The 16,375-nt window shown below is 38.9% G+C and overlaps 1 protein-coding gene across 2 annotated transcripts in view; it reads right to left on the bottom strand.

Moving 5' to 3' along the window:
* Nucleotides 1-16,375, bottom strand: part of LOC126476614 (uncharacterized) — a 177,684-nt gene that overhangs the window by 64,612 nt on the left and 96,697 nt on the right. For both annotated transcript variants that reach the window (XM_050103557.1, XM_050103556.1), the window contains one exon: nt 9,291-9,447. In XM_050103557.1, the coding sequence (XP_049959514.1) occupies nt 9,291-9,447 (157 nt within the window). The remainder of the gene's footprint in view (nt 1-9,290; nt 9,448-16,375) is intronic.

Genomic DNA, 16,375 nt, shown 5'->3' with positions numbered 1-16,375 from the left:
TGAGTAGGATTCGCACTTTGAGGGTTCTGTAGATACTTCATTATCTGTATAGACAGTTCATCCATTCCAGGATTTTTCTCTGTTCTTGACACTGATACTGGCACGATATCGGTCCGAGGAATTCAAATAGTTTCGAGAATGTTTTTGTTTTAAGTGTGAAGTGGCAAAACAATTGACAAAAGAAATATTTTTTGTGATATAACTACAAATTAACAATACTCAGATTTTTTCCTTTACTTAAACCGTGCAAGCTCGCTTACTGCTAAATTTAATGACTCTAGGGCAAAGGGAAGTACGGTCTACGTTTTAAGGAGCCAGTTTGCGAGTATGAAAATACGTCACATAAATGGCCGTATCTTTTGATTGCACTGACTTAGAAGCTTCAATTTTTTACGTGTACAAGGGACCATAGAACCTAGAAGGTGACTCAAATTTCCACTTGATACATCTAGCCGTTCCTGATAAAAAGCCGTCTTACAAGACGGACAGATAACAAATGACGAAAGAAGTATTATTTCCGTGTGACATAATTACAAATCAACACTTTTCGGGCTTTACCTTTACTGTAAAACCTTTCGTCTTGCCATAGTTAATGATTCTTGGTCAACGGCAAGAACCATACAGCTTTTAATGAGTGAGTTTGAGAGTGTTAAAATATGTGACATAAATAGCTGTATCATTTGATTGCACTGACTTAGAAGCTTACATTCACAACATCACCAACAGACTATAGACCTTGGTATGTGACGTAAATGTGAACTTGATACATCTAATAGTTCCTGAGAACAAGACTTCTTAACAAACGGACGAACAGACAAATGGATTACAAATGTCCAAAAAAATTTTTTTCGCCTGAGATGATTAACAGTTTTAGTATTTTTCCTATACTTGTATTATGAAAACCTCCTGTCTGATAAAGTTCATGATATTAGGCCAAAGGAAATTACCCTAAAGGTTTTGACGAGTGCATCTGCGAGAGCTAAAATGCGTCACCTAACTCGCCATATCTTTTCGTTGTACTGATTTAGTAGCTTACATTTATTTCAACGTCAATGGCCTACAGACTTTAGCATGTGATATAAATTTCAATTTGATGCGTCTACCCGTTACTGAGAAAAAGGGGTCTTAAGACAGACGATCAGTCGGAAAGGCACATAAGAAATGAAAAAAAATAGTGTGAAATAATAACAAAATGTACAGTTTTCGGACTTTTCCTTTGTTAGTTATATGAAATCCTCCTTTTTGCCAAATTTCATTATTCTCTGTCAACGGGAAGTACCCTAAGCTTTTCATGAGTGTGTTTTCAAGTATCAAAATATGTGACATAATGGTTGTATCTTTTGATTCCATTAACTAAGATAGTTTTTTACTTCGCCAACGAACCGTATACCTGAGTATGTCGCACAAGTTTCAACTAGATAAGTCAACCCTCTGGTGAGAAAAAGGGGTTTTAACAGTCCGGCAGGCAGACGGACAACAAAATGACCCCATAAGAGTTCCGTTTTTACCTGTTGAAATGATGAACTCAAAAAAAAAAAAAAAAAAAAAAAAAAAAGGAACCCAGTGTGTGTGTGTGTGTGTGTGTGTGTGTGTGTGTGTGTGTGTATGTGAGAGAGAGAGAGAGAGAAAGAGAAAGAGAGAGACGAAGAACTTACCCGGAGAGTCACGTATCCCTCGTGTTCTTGTGCAACAAGACACCTTTCCCTTGACCCGCGACTGTAAACACACGTTGTTATCAAACTGTCATTTCATCCAAATAGCATCGTAAAGATATTATACTAACGAACAGACGTGACTTAGATTACGTTACATTGTGCTTGGTTGATGCAGCTGCCGCCTGCGCTAGTAGTTTATGTTCAAGAATGGAGCATTGGCTGACACTTCGCTATGGCGTTGTAGGCACTCAAAAACTGGCCAACAGGTGATGAAGCAAATGTGCTATTGAACCGAAAGAATTCCAGTTTTTGTCGATTTATGGTTGCCGAGTACTGGAGTGAAACTCTTTAAGTTAGAGTGCTTCAAAGTGTTTGAAAGAATAGTAAGTAAAATGGGTAAAAGATTTCGTATGTATCGCATCATTTCATCTCACTTTAATTTCCTGGCGGTAACGCCTTAAATAAGAGTTATGTATCTTGTTTCGAAAAATATACGGTGGATCTTGGTCGCAAATGTAGCAAATAAATCGATACAGCTGAACTAGTTAAAGAAGTAGCGGCTTTCAAATTACAGTAGAAAGAGCTGATAAAGACCACAGACACATTTGCCCGTTTGACTACACTGAAGATTTCTTTTCCAAAGTATGACTTACGAGATGCTTTTCTAAACATTGAAATAGCTTTGAAGAAATGTATGACATTTCTAGTCACTGCAGCATCTTGTGATCGCAGTTTCAGCAAATGAAAGGTGATAAGACAATACTTAAGATAGAGTATAGGTGTACCAGACCGACAAATTCAGTTATTTCGTCGATACAATAAGATACTTACTGAATTTGACTTCAATGACATAATCAATGAGTTTGCTTCGCTCGAAGCAAGGAAATGGTAAATAATATCACAATAAAACATAATTCTTTGAAAGGAAAGTGTTCTCAACGAATACAGCCATTTTTCTTTTATTTCAAAATAACCATCTGTGGTGAGCAAATGTATATATTCTTTGTTATACGTCACACGTTCCCATAAACAAGACCTTTGTTTCACAGTGCTGCACGCATAAATCCCTCGTTTGACGAATACTGAGACAGTCTACTGCATCTCAACCGTCCCGTTAAATCATCCGGTCTCAACTCCACAGAAAGCGTCTGTGAATTTCTGGAAGCACATCTGAAACGTTATAATGAACATATTCGCAATTTGGTCGCTCTGCGGGATCCAATCAACGATCAGTGCTTTCAACTGGTTATAGAATATGTGAAAAAACTTTTGATCTCTTTTTCTCTCTGAATAACGACTATGTTACATCGTGTTATTGTCGTGTCTTCTGAGAGTTAAATTTTTTTGCCCAGTGTGCAAATTTGTTCACATGACAGGGACTTCGTTTTATTCAAGCCACCAAGTGCCACTGATTTTAATTCTAGAGCTCAGACATGATCTAAGAACATCGCGAGAGGCGACTGGTTTTCAGAAAGCAATTTAATTAAATACTGTCGAATTTGTTCTATCTTTATAAAATGTAGACTGGCAATGGCAAGGAAAGCGTTTCTGAAGAAGAGAAATTTGTTAACATCGAGTATAGATTTAAGTGTCAGGAAGTCATTTCTGAAAGTATTTGTATGGAGTGTAGCCATGTATGGAAGTGAAACATGGACGATAAATAGTTTGGACAAGAAGAGAATAGAAGCTTTCGAAATTTGGTGCTACAGAAGAATGCTGAAGATTAGATGGGTAGATCACATAACTAATGAGGAAGTATTGAATAGGATTGGGGAGAAGAGAAGTTTGTGGCACAACTTGACCAGAAGAAGGGATCGGTTGGTAGGACATGTTCTGAGGCATCAAGGGATCACCAATTTAGTATTGGAGGCCAGCGTGGAGGGTAAAAATCGTAGAGGGAGACCAAGAGATGAATACACTAAACAGATTCAGAAGGATGTAGATTGCAGTAGGTACTGGGAGATGAAGAAGCTTGCACAGGATAGAGTAGCATGGAGAGCTGCATCAAACCAGTCTCAGGACTGAGGACCACAACAACAACAACATAAAGGCAACTGCTGTCGGCTTATGTTAGTCATCTGCCATCCGCGCTTTAATAAGTTGTATGAAGAGTAGCCTTGGTAATCCTGCAGGATACACGCAACATGTATCTGGCCTGAGAAACGGCGTTTCCGCGAAAAAGGACAAGAAAAACCAAAACATCTAGGCGACCAACAGATTCTACGATTAAAAGTGATTACTCTCCTTAAAGTAAACTATTACCTATGATGTCACGGTTGAACACTTTCATTTGGCTTGAAAGACTGCTTACCATTAGAGGAACGTTCCTACATTTCAGCAACAATTATCGTCAGTACGCATGCTTGATCCATAACGCGAACAATGTTCTACACAACGCATCCATCACTTCCTTAATTTAATCCTAGTACATGTGCAATAACTAAATTCTTATTATAGTACAGAAAAACAATTTCCCCTACAAAAACTTGGCTGAAACTTAGTAAGAGAATATCTCCGCATTAGATGTTCCTTGTTAAATTAAACTGTGGCTTCTAGTCCGAATTTTCATAGCCAAATGAAAAGTGGGAAGTATACAAATTCGGTATCAAATTAGCGAGCGTAAGGTCTACTTTTGCTAATAAGGGTTTACTTGCTTGAAAGCAATCAGGATAATTAATAAAAAGTTAAACTGTTGGTTGGATTAAAATTTATGGCTGAATTTTTATAGCATTTTAATGGTGTTGAAAACGGACAAATGGAGTAGTAAGCAATAGAAGCGTTAGGTTTAGTTTTCGAAAAAAATATTTAATTATCTAAAAGTAATCAGGATAATTCAGGAAAAAGTTAGCATGATTTGAGGGAAATTGAAATCTTTCATGAACATTTGCTGCTAACCACGTGTCAAAAAGCTACTCTCTTCAAGGTCTAGCTATTTTGCGGGTAAACAGTTACGCTGATGTAATTTTATCAAAAGGCTTCCTTCGAATCAGCTAATAAATTCAGGGCATCTGGAGAAGGCAAATGAGATGTCACAACAATCATCTCTTCAATGCGTAGCTACTTTGCCTCAAAAAATTGCATTGTTGTGTTGTTTGACTTTCAAAATGGCTTCCTTCGTATAAAGTACTAGATTTAGGCCATTTCGAGAGCAGCTGACACTAGGGAGACAAATGAGGTATCAACAATTTTATCGTTTCAAGGCCTAGCTATACTGAGCATGAAAAGTAGCAATGGTGTGATTCCACAGTTAACCGTCAAAATGGTTTCCTTCAAAGTCGGTCAATTATTTTGTGTAAAACTAAGAAATAAACTACAAACACATTGACGCCCCTTTGAATGGTTCTCGAAAGCATGTACAGCAAATAAGGTTCGATAAACGTTTTTCTAATCTATTTCGTTCTTACTTTTGATAGACAAACCACTTCACAAGACATTTGATTGATTGGTTTTTCTTTTTTTCTAATTCCTTTATTCCTTTCTTGATATGAGAGAAAAAGTCAAAAATTTTTGCACTGTTACGTCTCATAAGCTCCGTACTATGGCTTCCAACAGCTACATACGTAATTTAAAAATGATAATCACATTGTCTTTTAAAATGTGCTAAACGTCGTAGATCAGAACATAATAAAATAAGTAGACACCTGACACTGATTTCGCTGTGTGGCGTTATTTGATCGATTGTGAAGTGCTTTCTTTATCTCCGTTCATACAACAGGAGTCTTGCGGTGAACATAGTGTACTGTTGTAGAAACCCATTCAACAGCCAAGATATAAAATATTTCTTTATTTAAGACAACCGGTCTCAACAGACACTTCCTGTCATCTCCAGGTCTTAAAACACTTTTTCCTGTAAAACATGTTCATTTTACGCTTAAATTTCAAACACAAAATGTCAAGTGGATAAAAATCAGCAAATTATAAACAGTCTGTCATCACTAAAATATTTCAAAACATAAAGCACCTTGTGCAAAAAGCCGTGTCCATATACATATTGCTCACAGAAGCTTGTTACATCATATAAACACGGTACACAAAAGTACATCTGTTTACGTGTGCTGGACATATTCCAAACAGTGCCAGTCCACTTTAACTGACGCATGAGGTATAACTCACGAAAAGAGTTTTAAGATCTGAAGATGAGAGCAAATGTCTGTTGAGACTACTTGTCTTAAATACAGAAATGTTTTATGCGATCTTTGCTTTTGAATGGATTTTTACAATGAAAACAGGTCGCCCTTCAGTACTATCAAAATGAGAAAATTCAATCATAGTGTACTGTGCACGTCACCAATATCAAACAGGATATGACACTTCACATCAGTATAACGCTGTTTGCTTATATGTTGCCCTAAGCCAGAAACCTTACTAATACATGTATGCCCTATTGCCACACATTTTAACACTAGTAATAGCAAAGGTGAATAATCGTTGCTGCTGCAGATGCAAATAAACACGACTACTTTTCATCAGTAAGTATCACAATCACGTGACTTCGGATACAATGTACGTCCACAACAAAAATTCTATTTAGCGCATTTGAGTTCTCAGACCACAGGTATCTTCTGTGATTCCGTTCATCATTTCACTTGTCAGTATTTGATTTTTATTTATTTAGTCTGGGATCAGCATTTAATCACACCGAATAAAATGTGTGGCAATTTGGTCTTATTGAAGACTCAGTCGTTCTGCTGAATATGAGAAACTTTGAAAGAGAGCCTTATCTTTGCCAGATCATCGCAGATCTTTCCTCCCGCCGAAATTTCAAAAAGTAGCAACGTGGAAAATATTACAGATGTAAACCAACTTCTCTACTCGCCCACCTTTTAACACGATAAGCAACTTTATATTATTAACAGCTTCTTTTGATTCGAAGCCTGAAAGATCATGCAGATGTAAAACAACTATTCATGATTTAATCTTTCTATTGTAGTTCCTCTGGCTTACTTCTCAGTAGCCTGTATTTAAGTCTTCTCACATTTGTCTTCTCTGATACTTTTGTACAACAACCTCAAAGTATTTCAGATTCCTTCTGAATTTTTCTCTATTTTGAATGTCTTCATCCGATATAGTCAAACTTTTTTGCATACCACTGATGCACCGATTTCTGATCTTTATGCTACTTAAATTCTGAAAAAATTGCACTTGCACGGAAGGTGAAGAACGTTTCTTTTGGATTGAGCGTGCGAGTTCCAGGATATTTCTCCTGTGTCCTTTGTCGTTTATCAATACATAATTTTGATTCCTTCTGTTTTCGCTCACAGATTTATTCGAAACATTGTTACTTCTTTCTTTCTCTTCATTGCGTTTCCCCTACTTTCAGTGTCACAATACATTAATCCATATAGCGTACATAGGCTTTTATAACTGAATTATACTAACAATTTTAGCGTTTATTGACAATGTTTGTTTTATTGCGCGAGTCCTTGCAGGTTTGGCTTCACATTACTGCTTATCAAATTCAGAGAAAAAGAAAAAAGATTGGGGGGAGGGCGCACCTCCGACGAATATGAAGGTTGTGGCTTCATTGTAATTTCGTGTCTTCGGAAAAACATTAATATTACAAAATTACGAACGTCTAATAAATGTGAGCCGCTGTCAATTTCTCCGCTCTTTTATCCTGTTTTACTCAAACACTGTATGCTTTAGAGAAAAAAATATCAACAAAATTAATATAAAGAATAATTCGTGCTACACCATTTCGTATAACGCAAGGAAACAATAATATTCGATATAACGAAAGTGTATTCCCATTGTAGGAGTCAATGGAGACGGTTCTGCATTATGCGCCATAACCTCAAAATAAACGCTCTCTGTGAAGTTGCACAAAACAGAATAACGAGTTCTTGATTCGAGATAAATGAGGAATTTCTTGCAAGCATTGACTTCATTATTTTGTCGACAGTTTCTTTGAACACTGTTACTTTCTTCATCTTTTTTGGTGCGTCACTAGTCTCAGTTTTACTATCTTCAATTCTATTCGAAGATTTTGTATTTAATTCAATTTAATTTTCCGTTCATTTGGACGACGAGTCTGAAACCATCGCGAAGAGAGCTGTGTGTAGGATGTAGGGCACTATAGAAAGTACAGACGATTTGCGGAAGGCGCTCAATATCTTCAGCCTGAATGGTACAGGATCAGAAAGTTGCTGAAACTGGACATTGTGTAAGTAGATAATGAATGTCTAGCGTTTTTTAAACTTGTCTTAGGCTATTAGCTTCTGCAGAGTGAACAACTGAAAGATTTAGTTAATTTTTCCATTGACTATACCTATGATGTACTACTGTGATGCGGAATGAACAAACTACACGATATTCAACATCAGTCGTACTTCTATGTGGCTGCAGGATGGCCACTCACGTATGAGCTTACATAGCAATAAAAAATTTTCGCTTAGTAACGTAAGGAAGTATGTAAGTCTTACATAAGCTAAAAAATTCTAAACATAAATTCTTTTGTGGCATATGTTTCGCAGAAGAAACTTACGTCTTCTTTCTAATTTAATTCCGCTGTTTATCAGGGGCTTTGTATAAACATAAATATGATCAGAGGTGTTGGTAGCATCATCATTCAGCCATTTCTGAATTAAAATCGATATTAATAAAATCACGAAGGTGACATTTTTCTGTTGTCCCTTCGGACCGTAATGTACCACCTACATCGAGAGAATTTACTTACATGATATATTCTTACAGCAAACTTCCTTTCTTAAAACCATATTACCATATAATATAATTTCAGACGACACTGCTGCCTAAAGGCATAAGCACATAATGTTAACATACTGAGTTGCTTCTCACCAAGATTTGCAGTGTCACGAAGTGGAAAAATAGCTAAACTGAGTTGCCTGAGAAGCTCGTAAATTTGATTACTTTTATTTATAATTACAGTTCTGATAAATATGAATACCCTAAGATTTGGAACCCTGTCTTATTATCTCTTGATCAAACAATAAATTTATCATTGATGTTGCAACGGTTTCTGTGCAGTAACGATTATTCTTTCATGTTTTTAAATAGAGATCATTCCAGAAAATGACAAAATAAGTCAGGAACTGCTTTAACCATATAACTTTTTATTTCCTTTGTTGCTTTGTGTCTAATGGGACTGATTAAAATACTCACGTTATCTATAAAAAGAACTAATTCTGCTGAATGTGCATTTAAGTCTCGTTTTCCTGTATGAGTACCATAACGAATCTAAAACTGAACGGCGTATAACTTCTTCAGTGGCATCTCCCCAGTTAGAAATATTTCACATTTTTCTTGTTAAATTTGAAGTAAACCATTTGTTAGCTACATTGGTAATACCACAAAACATCAATTTTGCTAACGAAGTTAGTGATTTACGTAGTCACATACTCTGGGTAGATCACGGAAAATACAGACAGGTATAATTTTGTAATTTAATTCTGGTAAAATCTGATGAGCGATTTTGTGAATGGGATTATCTGTTGAACATTGAAAGTCAACCGGAGTTAAAAGCTGAAGTTCGGGAGAAGTCGAATGCTTATCGCCTTGAAGTCGGCGCTGATGGCGGCGTTGAAACGGTCAGAAACGGGAAGAGCGTGAGCCCGCTCCGTGACTCTCTCCAATGGAATGAGCAACTGTAGACAGCCGCCGTGCGCAGTCACTGACCTGGGTATGCTGGTTCGACGGTCAATTTCCTGGAATGTCCTCTGCAACCTGCAGCTCCATGCTTCACTGCACTGCTCACCGCTGCGGCCGGTGAAAGCATCCAGAGCTGACGTCACTCTATGCGTTAGCTCGTTCAGCGCTCGAGCCTCCACCATGCCTGTAATTAAAAATCAAGATTTTATTTTCACGCTATTTCCAATAGTGCAGTATGGCGCATACGTATTCTCTGACAAAGTGTGTGGCCAGCCGTTAACTCTAGACTGATGTCGAAACTCCTCCTCGCTGTGGTGGTCCACACCTGTGCGAGCATGTTCATACCTGCATAACTATTGCAGTCTGCACCTATCTAAACCTGCTTGAATACGATTCCTTGATGCCTCGGGATATGTCCTGTCAACCGATCCCTTCTTTTTGTCAAGTTGTACCCTAAATTTGTTTCTCCACAATTCGGTGTAGTACCTATTAGATCTACTCATCTAATTTTCAGCATTGTACTGTAGCACCCATTCCGAATGCTTCTGGTGTCTTCCTGTCTGCATTGTTTATCGTCAACTTTTCACTTCCAAACAAGGCTACACTCCAGACAAATATCTTCAGAAAAGACACCATAACACTTAAGTTTTGTATTCGGTGTCAACAAATTCATCTTCAGGAAAGACAACATAACACTTCAGTTTTGTATTCAGTGTCAAAAAAAAAAAAAAAAAAAAAATGTTGAAATGGCTCTAAGCACTTTGGGACTTAACATTTGAGGTCATCAGTCCCCTAGACTTAGAACTACTTAAACCTAACTAACCTAAGGACATCACACACATCCATGCCCGAGGCAGGATTCGAACCTGCCACCGTAGCAGCAACGCGGTTTCGGACTGAAGCGCCTAGAACCGCTCTGTCACATCGTCCGGCTCGGTGTCAATAAATTCATTTATTAACACATTTCTTGTTAGTGCTAATCTATGTTTTATATCGTCTCTTCTTCGGACACAGTCATTTTGCAGCGCAGATAGCAAAACTCACTGACTATTTTCTGTGTCTCATTTCCTAATCTGATTCCGTTAAAGTTACCTGATTTTATTCGCCTGCATCCTATTACCTCTGTTTTACTTTTGTTGGTATTTAGCTTACAGTAATTTTTCAAGACTCCGTCCAGTCGGTTCATCTTCCAACCCTTTATCGTCTCACTCAGAATTATTGGGTTGGTACGTAAGTTCGTAGCGTTTTTCCATAAGTTTAATAAACATAACAGATACACATAACAGAGGCTCTAGGCATCAATAATATATTCTCCTCCACTATGTACAACAGTTTACCAAAGCTGGGCTAACTTTTGGATCCCGTAATTGTAGAAATCACGTGGTTTTGAGGCGAAGAACGCCTCCAAGTATTTTCGGAGCGCATTTTCATCCGGAAAGGAAGTTCCTTGAAGGTTGTTCGATAGAGCGGAAAAAGTGAAAATCCGAGGTGCGAAATGTCTTCCTAACCCACCTCAATTATAATGTTTTTTGTTAGTCTAGCAGAATGGCGACGGGCGTTAACGTGGCGTAGCGTCACTGCACGCAGTCTTCCTGGTCGTTGTTCTTGGACTGAGTCTGCAAGACGTCTCAGTTGTTGACAGTAAATGTCAGCAGTGATGGTTACCCCTCAGACAAACAATTCGTAGTACCACACAGCCGCTGTTTCACCATACGCATTACACTTCCGAGGATGCGCGCAGTTCTTCTTCGGGGAGTTGCTGTTCTGTTTGGGTTTTACCATCCCTTTCCTTCCCTTGTGTTAGCATAAAGACGCCGTTTCTCGCTAGCTGTAATGATACAAGATAGGAATGGTTAATGTTGTTCTCGAGCCAGTTGATGACAAGCAAGCAGTAATGACATATTGCTATCGGCATATTTTTGTGGTTTTGGCTTAGAACATGCATTACCCATACTCTCGACTTTTTTCCTTTTCTATTGCCTGCAAATGTCGCACGATGGTGGAATGATTACAGATCATCACAGTTGCCAGTTCTCGAACACACCGACGTGAATCGTTGTAGATTAACGCGTTTAAACTATCTTCATCAAACCCCGAAAAACTTTCTGAACGTGGAGAGTCACTAATCTCAAAACGATCCTCCTTAAAACGACAAAACAATTTTCTTGCCGTTCTCTGTCCAATAGCATCATTCCCCGTACACGGCGCAAATGTTTCTCTGTGCCCCCCCCCCCCCTTTCTCCGCTGCTGTCACCCCTCTATTGAATTCGACCAGAAGAATATTTCGGAAATGTTCCGATTCCTCCACTTGGCACTCCATTTCTAGCTTTCACATCTCCACTCCAAATAACTAAACGACATGATGTAAGCTCAAATAGCAGCAGCAAACTATAAATAAAAAACTGACAATCTATTATTAAAGCCATAGCGATAGGAATACCAACATGCAAAACAAAAAGGCTACGTATTTATGCACCACACTAATGCAATGTCATCGGCAAACTTCAAAGTTTTTCCAGAGGAGACGAGATACTGGCAGACGTGAAGCTGTGAGGACGGGGCTTGAGTCGTGCTTGGGTAGCTCAGATGATGCCGGCACAGTAGCTCAGCGTGTTCGGTCAGAGGGTTAGCTACCCTCTGGAGTAAAAAAACTGAGTTAATGCATCAACGATAAACTTGAACAAGTGCCATAGGACGCGCGCCCCGAACAAATACAACGATCAGTTACGAACAAAATGAGATTTAAAAAAAAATGGTAAAGCACTTGCCCGCAAAAGGCAAACGTCCCAAATTCTAGTCTCGGTCCGGCTTACAGTTTTAATCTGCCAGGAAGTTTCACATCAGCGCACACTCTGCTGCAGAGTGAAAATCTCATTCTACAAAGTATTTATTTCTTTTCCATGAACTTGAATTCCATTTCCAAATTTCTCCTTGATTTGTTTACTGTTTTTTACAGTGTACAGACTGAATAACATCGGGAACGGGCTGAAATCGTAGGCCTGTCTCATTCTCTTCTCCGCTACTACTTCCGTTTCGTATCTTTCGATTAACATAACTGCAATCGGGTTTCTGTAAAAAGTTTTATTAATCTTTCGACGCCTGTATCTTATCCCTGCAGTGTTTATTCCTTATACATGGCATCATTCGTCTATTTCTCATACGCCCACACAAATTTCAGTACATTACGTGCCACCTTCAATAGTTGGCAAAAAAATTAACTTTCCGTCTGTCGGTAGTGTAGCGAAATATACATTTTATAGCTAATCACGTTATTTTTGTTTCTACTTCTTTTTGTTGTTGTCTTCAGTACGAAGAATGCTGTGAGGAAGCTTTTCAATACTTGTCTATCCTCTCTTCATTTCTGCTTAACTGCTACAATCTACATCAGTTCAGTCCTGTTTACTGTATTCAAGTCTTGGTCTCGCTCTACAATTTTTTCCCTCCACACTTCCCTCTATTACAAAGTTAACTACTCCTTGATGCATAGTATGTTCCCTGTCAACTTATACCTTCGTTTCTTTAAGTTGTGTTATTGAACTCCTTTCTCCACGATTCGAACCAGTATCTCGTCATAAGCTATCGAATGTACCCAATTAATCTTCAGCATTCTTTTGTAACATCACATGTTATAAGCTTCTGTTCACTTTTTTCTGTACAGCTTATTGCCCCTTTAACATTTTGTTTTTTTTGTTTTTCAGAAAAGCCTTTCTTATCCTTGTTGAGCCGCAAGTTATGCAATCTTTACTTCTTCTCCTGTCGACCATTTCGCTACCCAAACAGCAAACCTATTCTACTATTTTTGGCTTCTCAATTCCTAATTTAATCTTATTCGGCTACGCTCCATTCTCCTTACTTTACTTGTACTATGATTCGACGAATAGATTTTTTTTTATTTTTTTTTTACTGATATTCATCTTATAAACTCGGCTCAGGACACAATTAGTTTCCGTTCAAATTCCAAGTACTTTGCCATCTCTGAAAGAGTTACTTGAGCAAACACAGTGTATGAGTGTTAATAAATTGTGTTCGCTAAACGCAGAACTGCATCCGACAATTATACATTTGAAAGCGAAGTGGACAGGAGTTTGAGCAACAAGATGAATTAAGACAAAGAGAAAATTTCTTGGTTTTGGCAACAGAGAAGGCACTGGATCGTTAATTTTTTTATGTAGCATATGCTTAGGAATAATGTAAGTCAGGTGACAACATCATTAGAGGAAGAATTTTGTTCATTTGAAGTTTTAAAATTGTGGTGTTGTGTTGAGTTGCATTCAAATTTGTAAACTGGAGTAGCCTCTCGTGATTTTTTTTTTTTTTTTTTGACCATTTACCGCTTCAGAAAATTCATACGAAACTGACCGACTGTTATATCTTCTACTTTATTGTCAAAAGTTAAAAATTTGACGCCTAAATTGAAACGTAGCCATACATCATTTCAAAATGATCCACCAAAGAACATACTAGAAGTATAACGACATATGAGAATGAGCGCAAACTGTTAATGGAATAATGGAGATTAAAGGTATATGAAATAGCTGACGTATTAAGAGTCTGAGAAGGGAGAGCACCCGTGCGGAATGTTTTAAAGGGTAGGGCCATTTTACATGGGTCTGCTTGGATTTGTGAGAATGCTACAACAAATTTCTCGGCAATATTTAAAGCTGATTAGAGAATTCAATCGATTTTCTGTGCTGAAGTGTCACTGTAGGTTAACGTGAGGCGTATCTCTTGACGCCAGAAAATAATCAACAAACGAAGTATTGGTTGGAAGCAAGTGAGTGCACAAAATAGAACGGAATCGACTTCGCCTGCCGAAAAGGTTATGATAGATGTTTTCTTGGATGTACAAACATGATTCTTCTTGTTAATCAGCTTGCAAAGCGTAAAACAATATCAGGTGCAAACGATGCAAATCTTCTGGGCGATTCTAGGCGCTTAAATCCGGAACCGCGCTGCTGCTGCTGTCGCAGGTTCGAATCCTGCCTCGGGCATCGATGTATGTGACGTCCTTAGGTCAGTTAGGTTTAAGTAGTTCTAAGTTCTACGGGACTGATGAGCTCAAATGTTAAGTCCCATAGTGCTTAGAGCCGTTTTTTTTCTTCTGTGAGAAATACGATGGGGAGTCAAAAATTTTGAATTATCACCTCGAAAAAATCAAGCTTCGACCATGAACTTGGTGTGCGCTCTTCTACACGTATTCTCTCTTCAATAGGAATCACTGCACCATCATATGATACAGTGACAATGTACCCAGACTTTTCCATTGTGGGCAGTACAAGTCTGAATGACGAAGAAGGACGTGGCATAGCATGTCTCTGTGAAGAACAGATTATCACAGGAGAAGTGGAGCCTCTGCTGTTGGAAGATCGGCTTATCACAATCGAGGTGAAACTGGAAATCACTCATGGACCAGTTTTCATCATCTTGCACGCCGGGTTCTGCGACTACTCACGCACGTTCAAAGGCCCATGGGACCGAAGACAGTAGCAGAAATATTGCAGCCGCGCCAAACCATTCCAGATGACATCATTAAGCCCGTTTCACACGACTTTCTGGTCAAAATCGACTACTCAAAGTGTGTGCGCCATTTGTGCCTGCGTAGAAATCAGCAACAAACCACGACGCGAGTGTGTGCAGGGCGTCAACGATCTTTAGATATTGCCGAGTCTGGAGCTCTACATTTCCGATTATACTGCGCACTGCGCATGCGCAGAAACAAGAACTTTGGCGGCTTCTGCTACAATCGAAAGTTAGCCTTTTCTGGCCGAGCTCCCAATGTTCTAGAAAGGCATTTTTGTTCTCTTAAAACAGGGCCGCGGACGGGCCGAGACCCGGAGTGAAATTCAGCTCTGCTCGGTCAAATAAGGTTCAAATGGCTCTGAGCACTATGGGACTTAACATCTGAGGTCATCAGTCCCGTAGAACTTGGAACTACTTAAACCTAACTAACCTAAGGACATCACACACATCCATGCCCGAAGCAGGATTCGAACCTGCGACCGTAGCAGTCGCGCGGTTCCGGACTGAAGCGCCTAGAACTGCTCGGCCACCACGGCCGGCTTAGCTCGGTACTTCACAGGTGTACCCGGAACAGCGCGACATTCCATTTATATAGTATCGTGTTGCGGCATTTGACGGTACGGACAGCTCTCCAAGTTCTGCAGATTAGTGGTGTCAGCGCTGTTTACCCTTCGTTATCTGTTTGTGGTACGAAGGACGGTCACAGGTCCTGTGGCTGTTGGCACAAAAAGAGACAGTTAGTGATCTACCGTCATAATCCTTTACAATGAATGGGAATTACAGAAGAGAGGGAAAAGAATTCTCAATTCGCGTAAGCGACGGTTACTGTTTATTTGCTACTAAACGACATTATAGTATCATGCAGAAAAACTTGAAACTTTTAAATGACAATGTTGTTGTGGTCTTCAGTCCTGAGACTCGTTTGATGCAGCTCTCCATGCTACCCTATCCTGTGCAAGCTTCTTCATCTCCCTGTACTTACTGCAACCTACATTCTTCTGAATCTGCTTAGTGTATTCATCTCTTGGTCTCCCTCTACGATTTTTACCCTCCACGCTGCCCTCCAATGCTAAATTTGTGATCCCTTGATGCCTCAGAACATGTCCTACCAACCGATCCCTTCTTATAGTCAAGTTGTGCCACAAACTCCTCTTCTCCCCAATTCTATTCAATACTTCATCATTAGTTATGTGATCTACCCATCTAATCTTCAGCATTTTTCTGTAGCACCACATTTCCAAAGCTTCTATTCTCTTCTTGTCCAAACTATTTATCGTCCATGTTTCACTTCCATACATGGCTACACTCCATACAAATACTTTCAGAAATGATTTCCTAACACTTAAATCTATACTCGATGTTAACAAATTTCTCTTCTTCAGAAACGCTTTCCTTGCCATTGCCAGTCTACATTTTATATCATCTCTACTTCGACCATCATCAGTTATTTTCCTCCCCAAATAGCAAAACTCCTTTACTACTTTAAATCTCTCATTTCCTAATCTAATTCCCTCAGCATCACCTGACTTAATTCGACTACATTCCATTATCCTCGCATTTCTTTCGCTGATGATCATCTTATATCCTCCTTT

Source organism: Schistocerca serialis, chromosome 1, assembly GCF_023864345.2.
Source record: "Schistocerca serialis cubense isolate TAMUIC-IGC-003099 chromosome 1, iqSchSeri2.2, whole genome shotgun sequence".
NCBI classification, from domain to species: domain Eukaryota; kingdom Metazoa; phylum Arthropoda; class Insecta; order Orthoptera; family Acrididae; genus Schistocerca; species Schistocerca serialis.
This window is presented reverse-complemented; position numbering and strand designations above follow the sequence as displayed.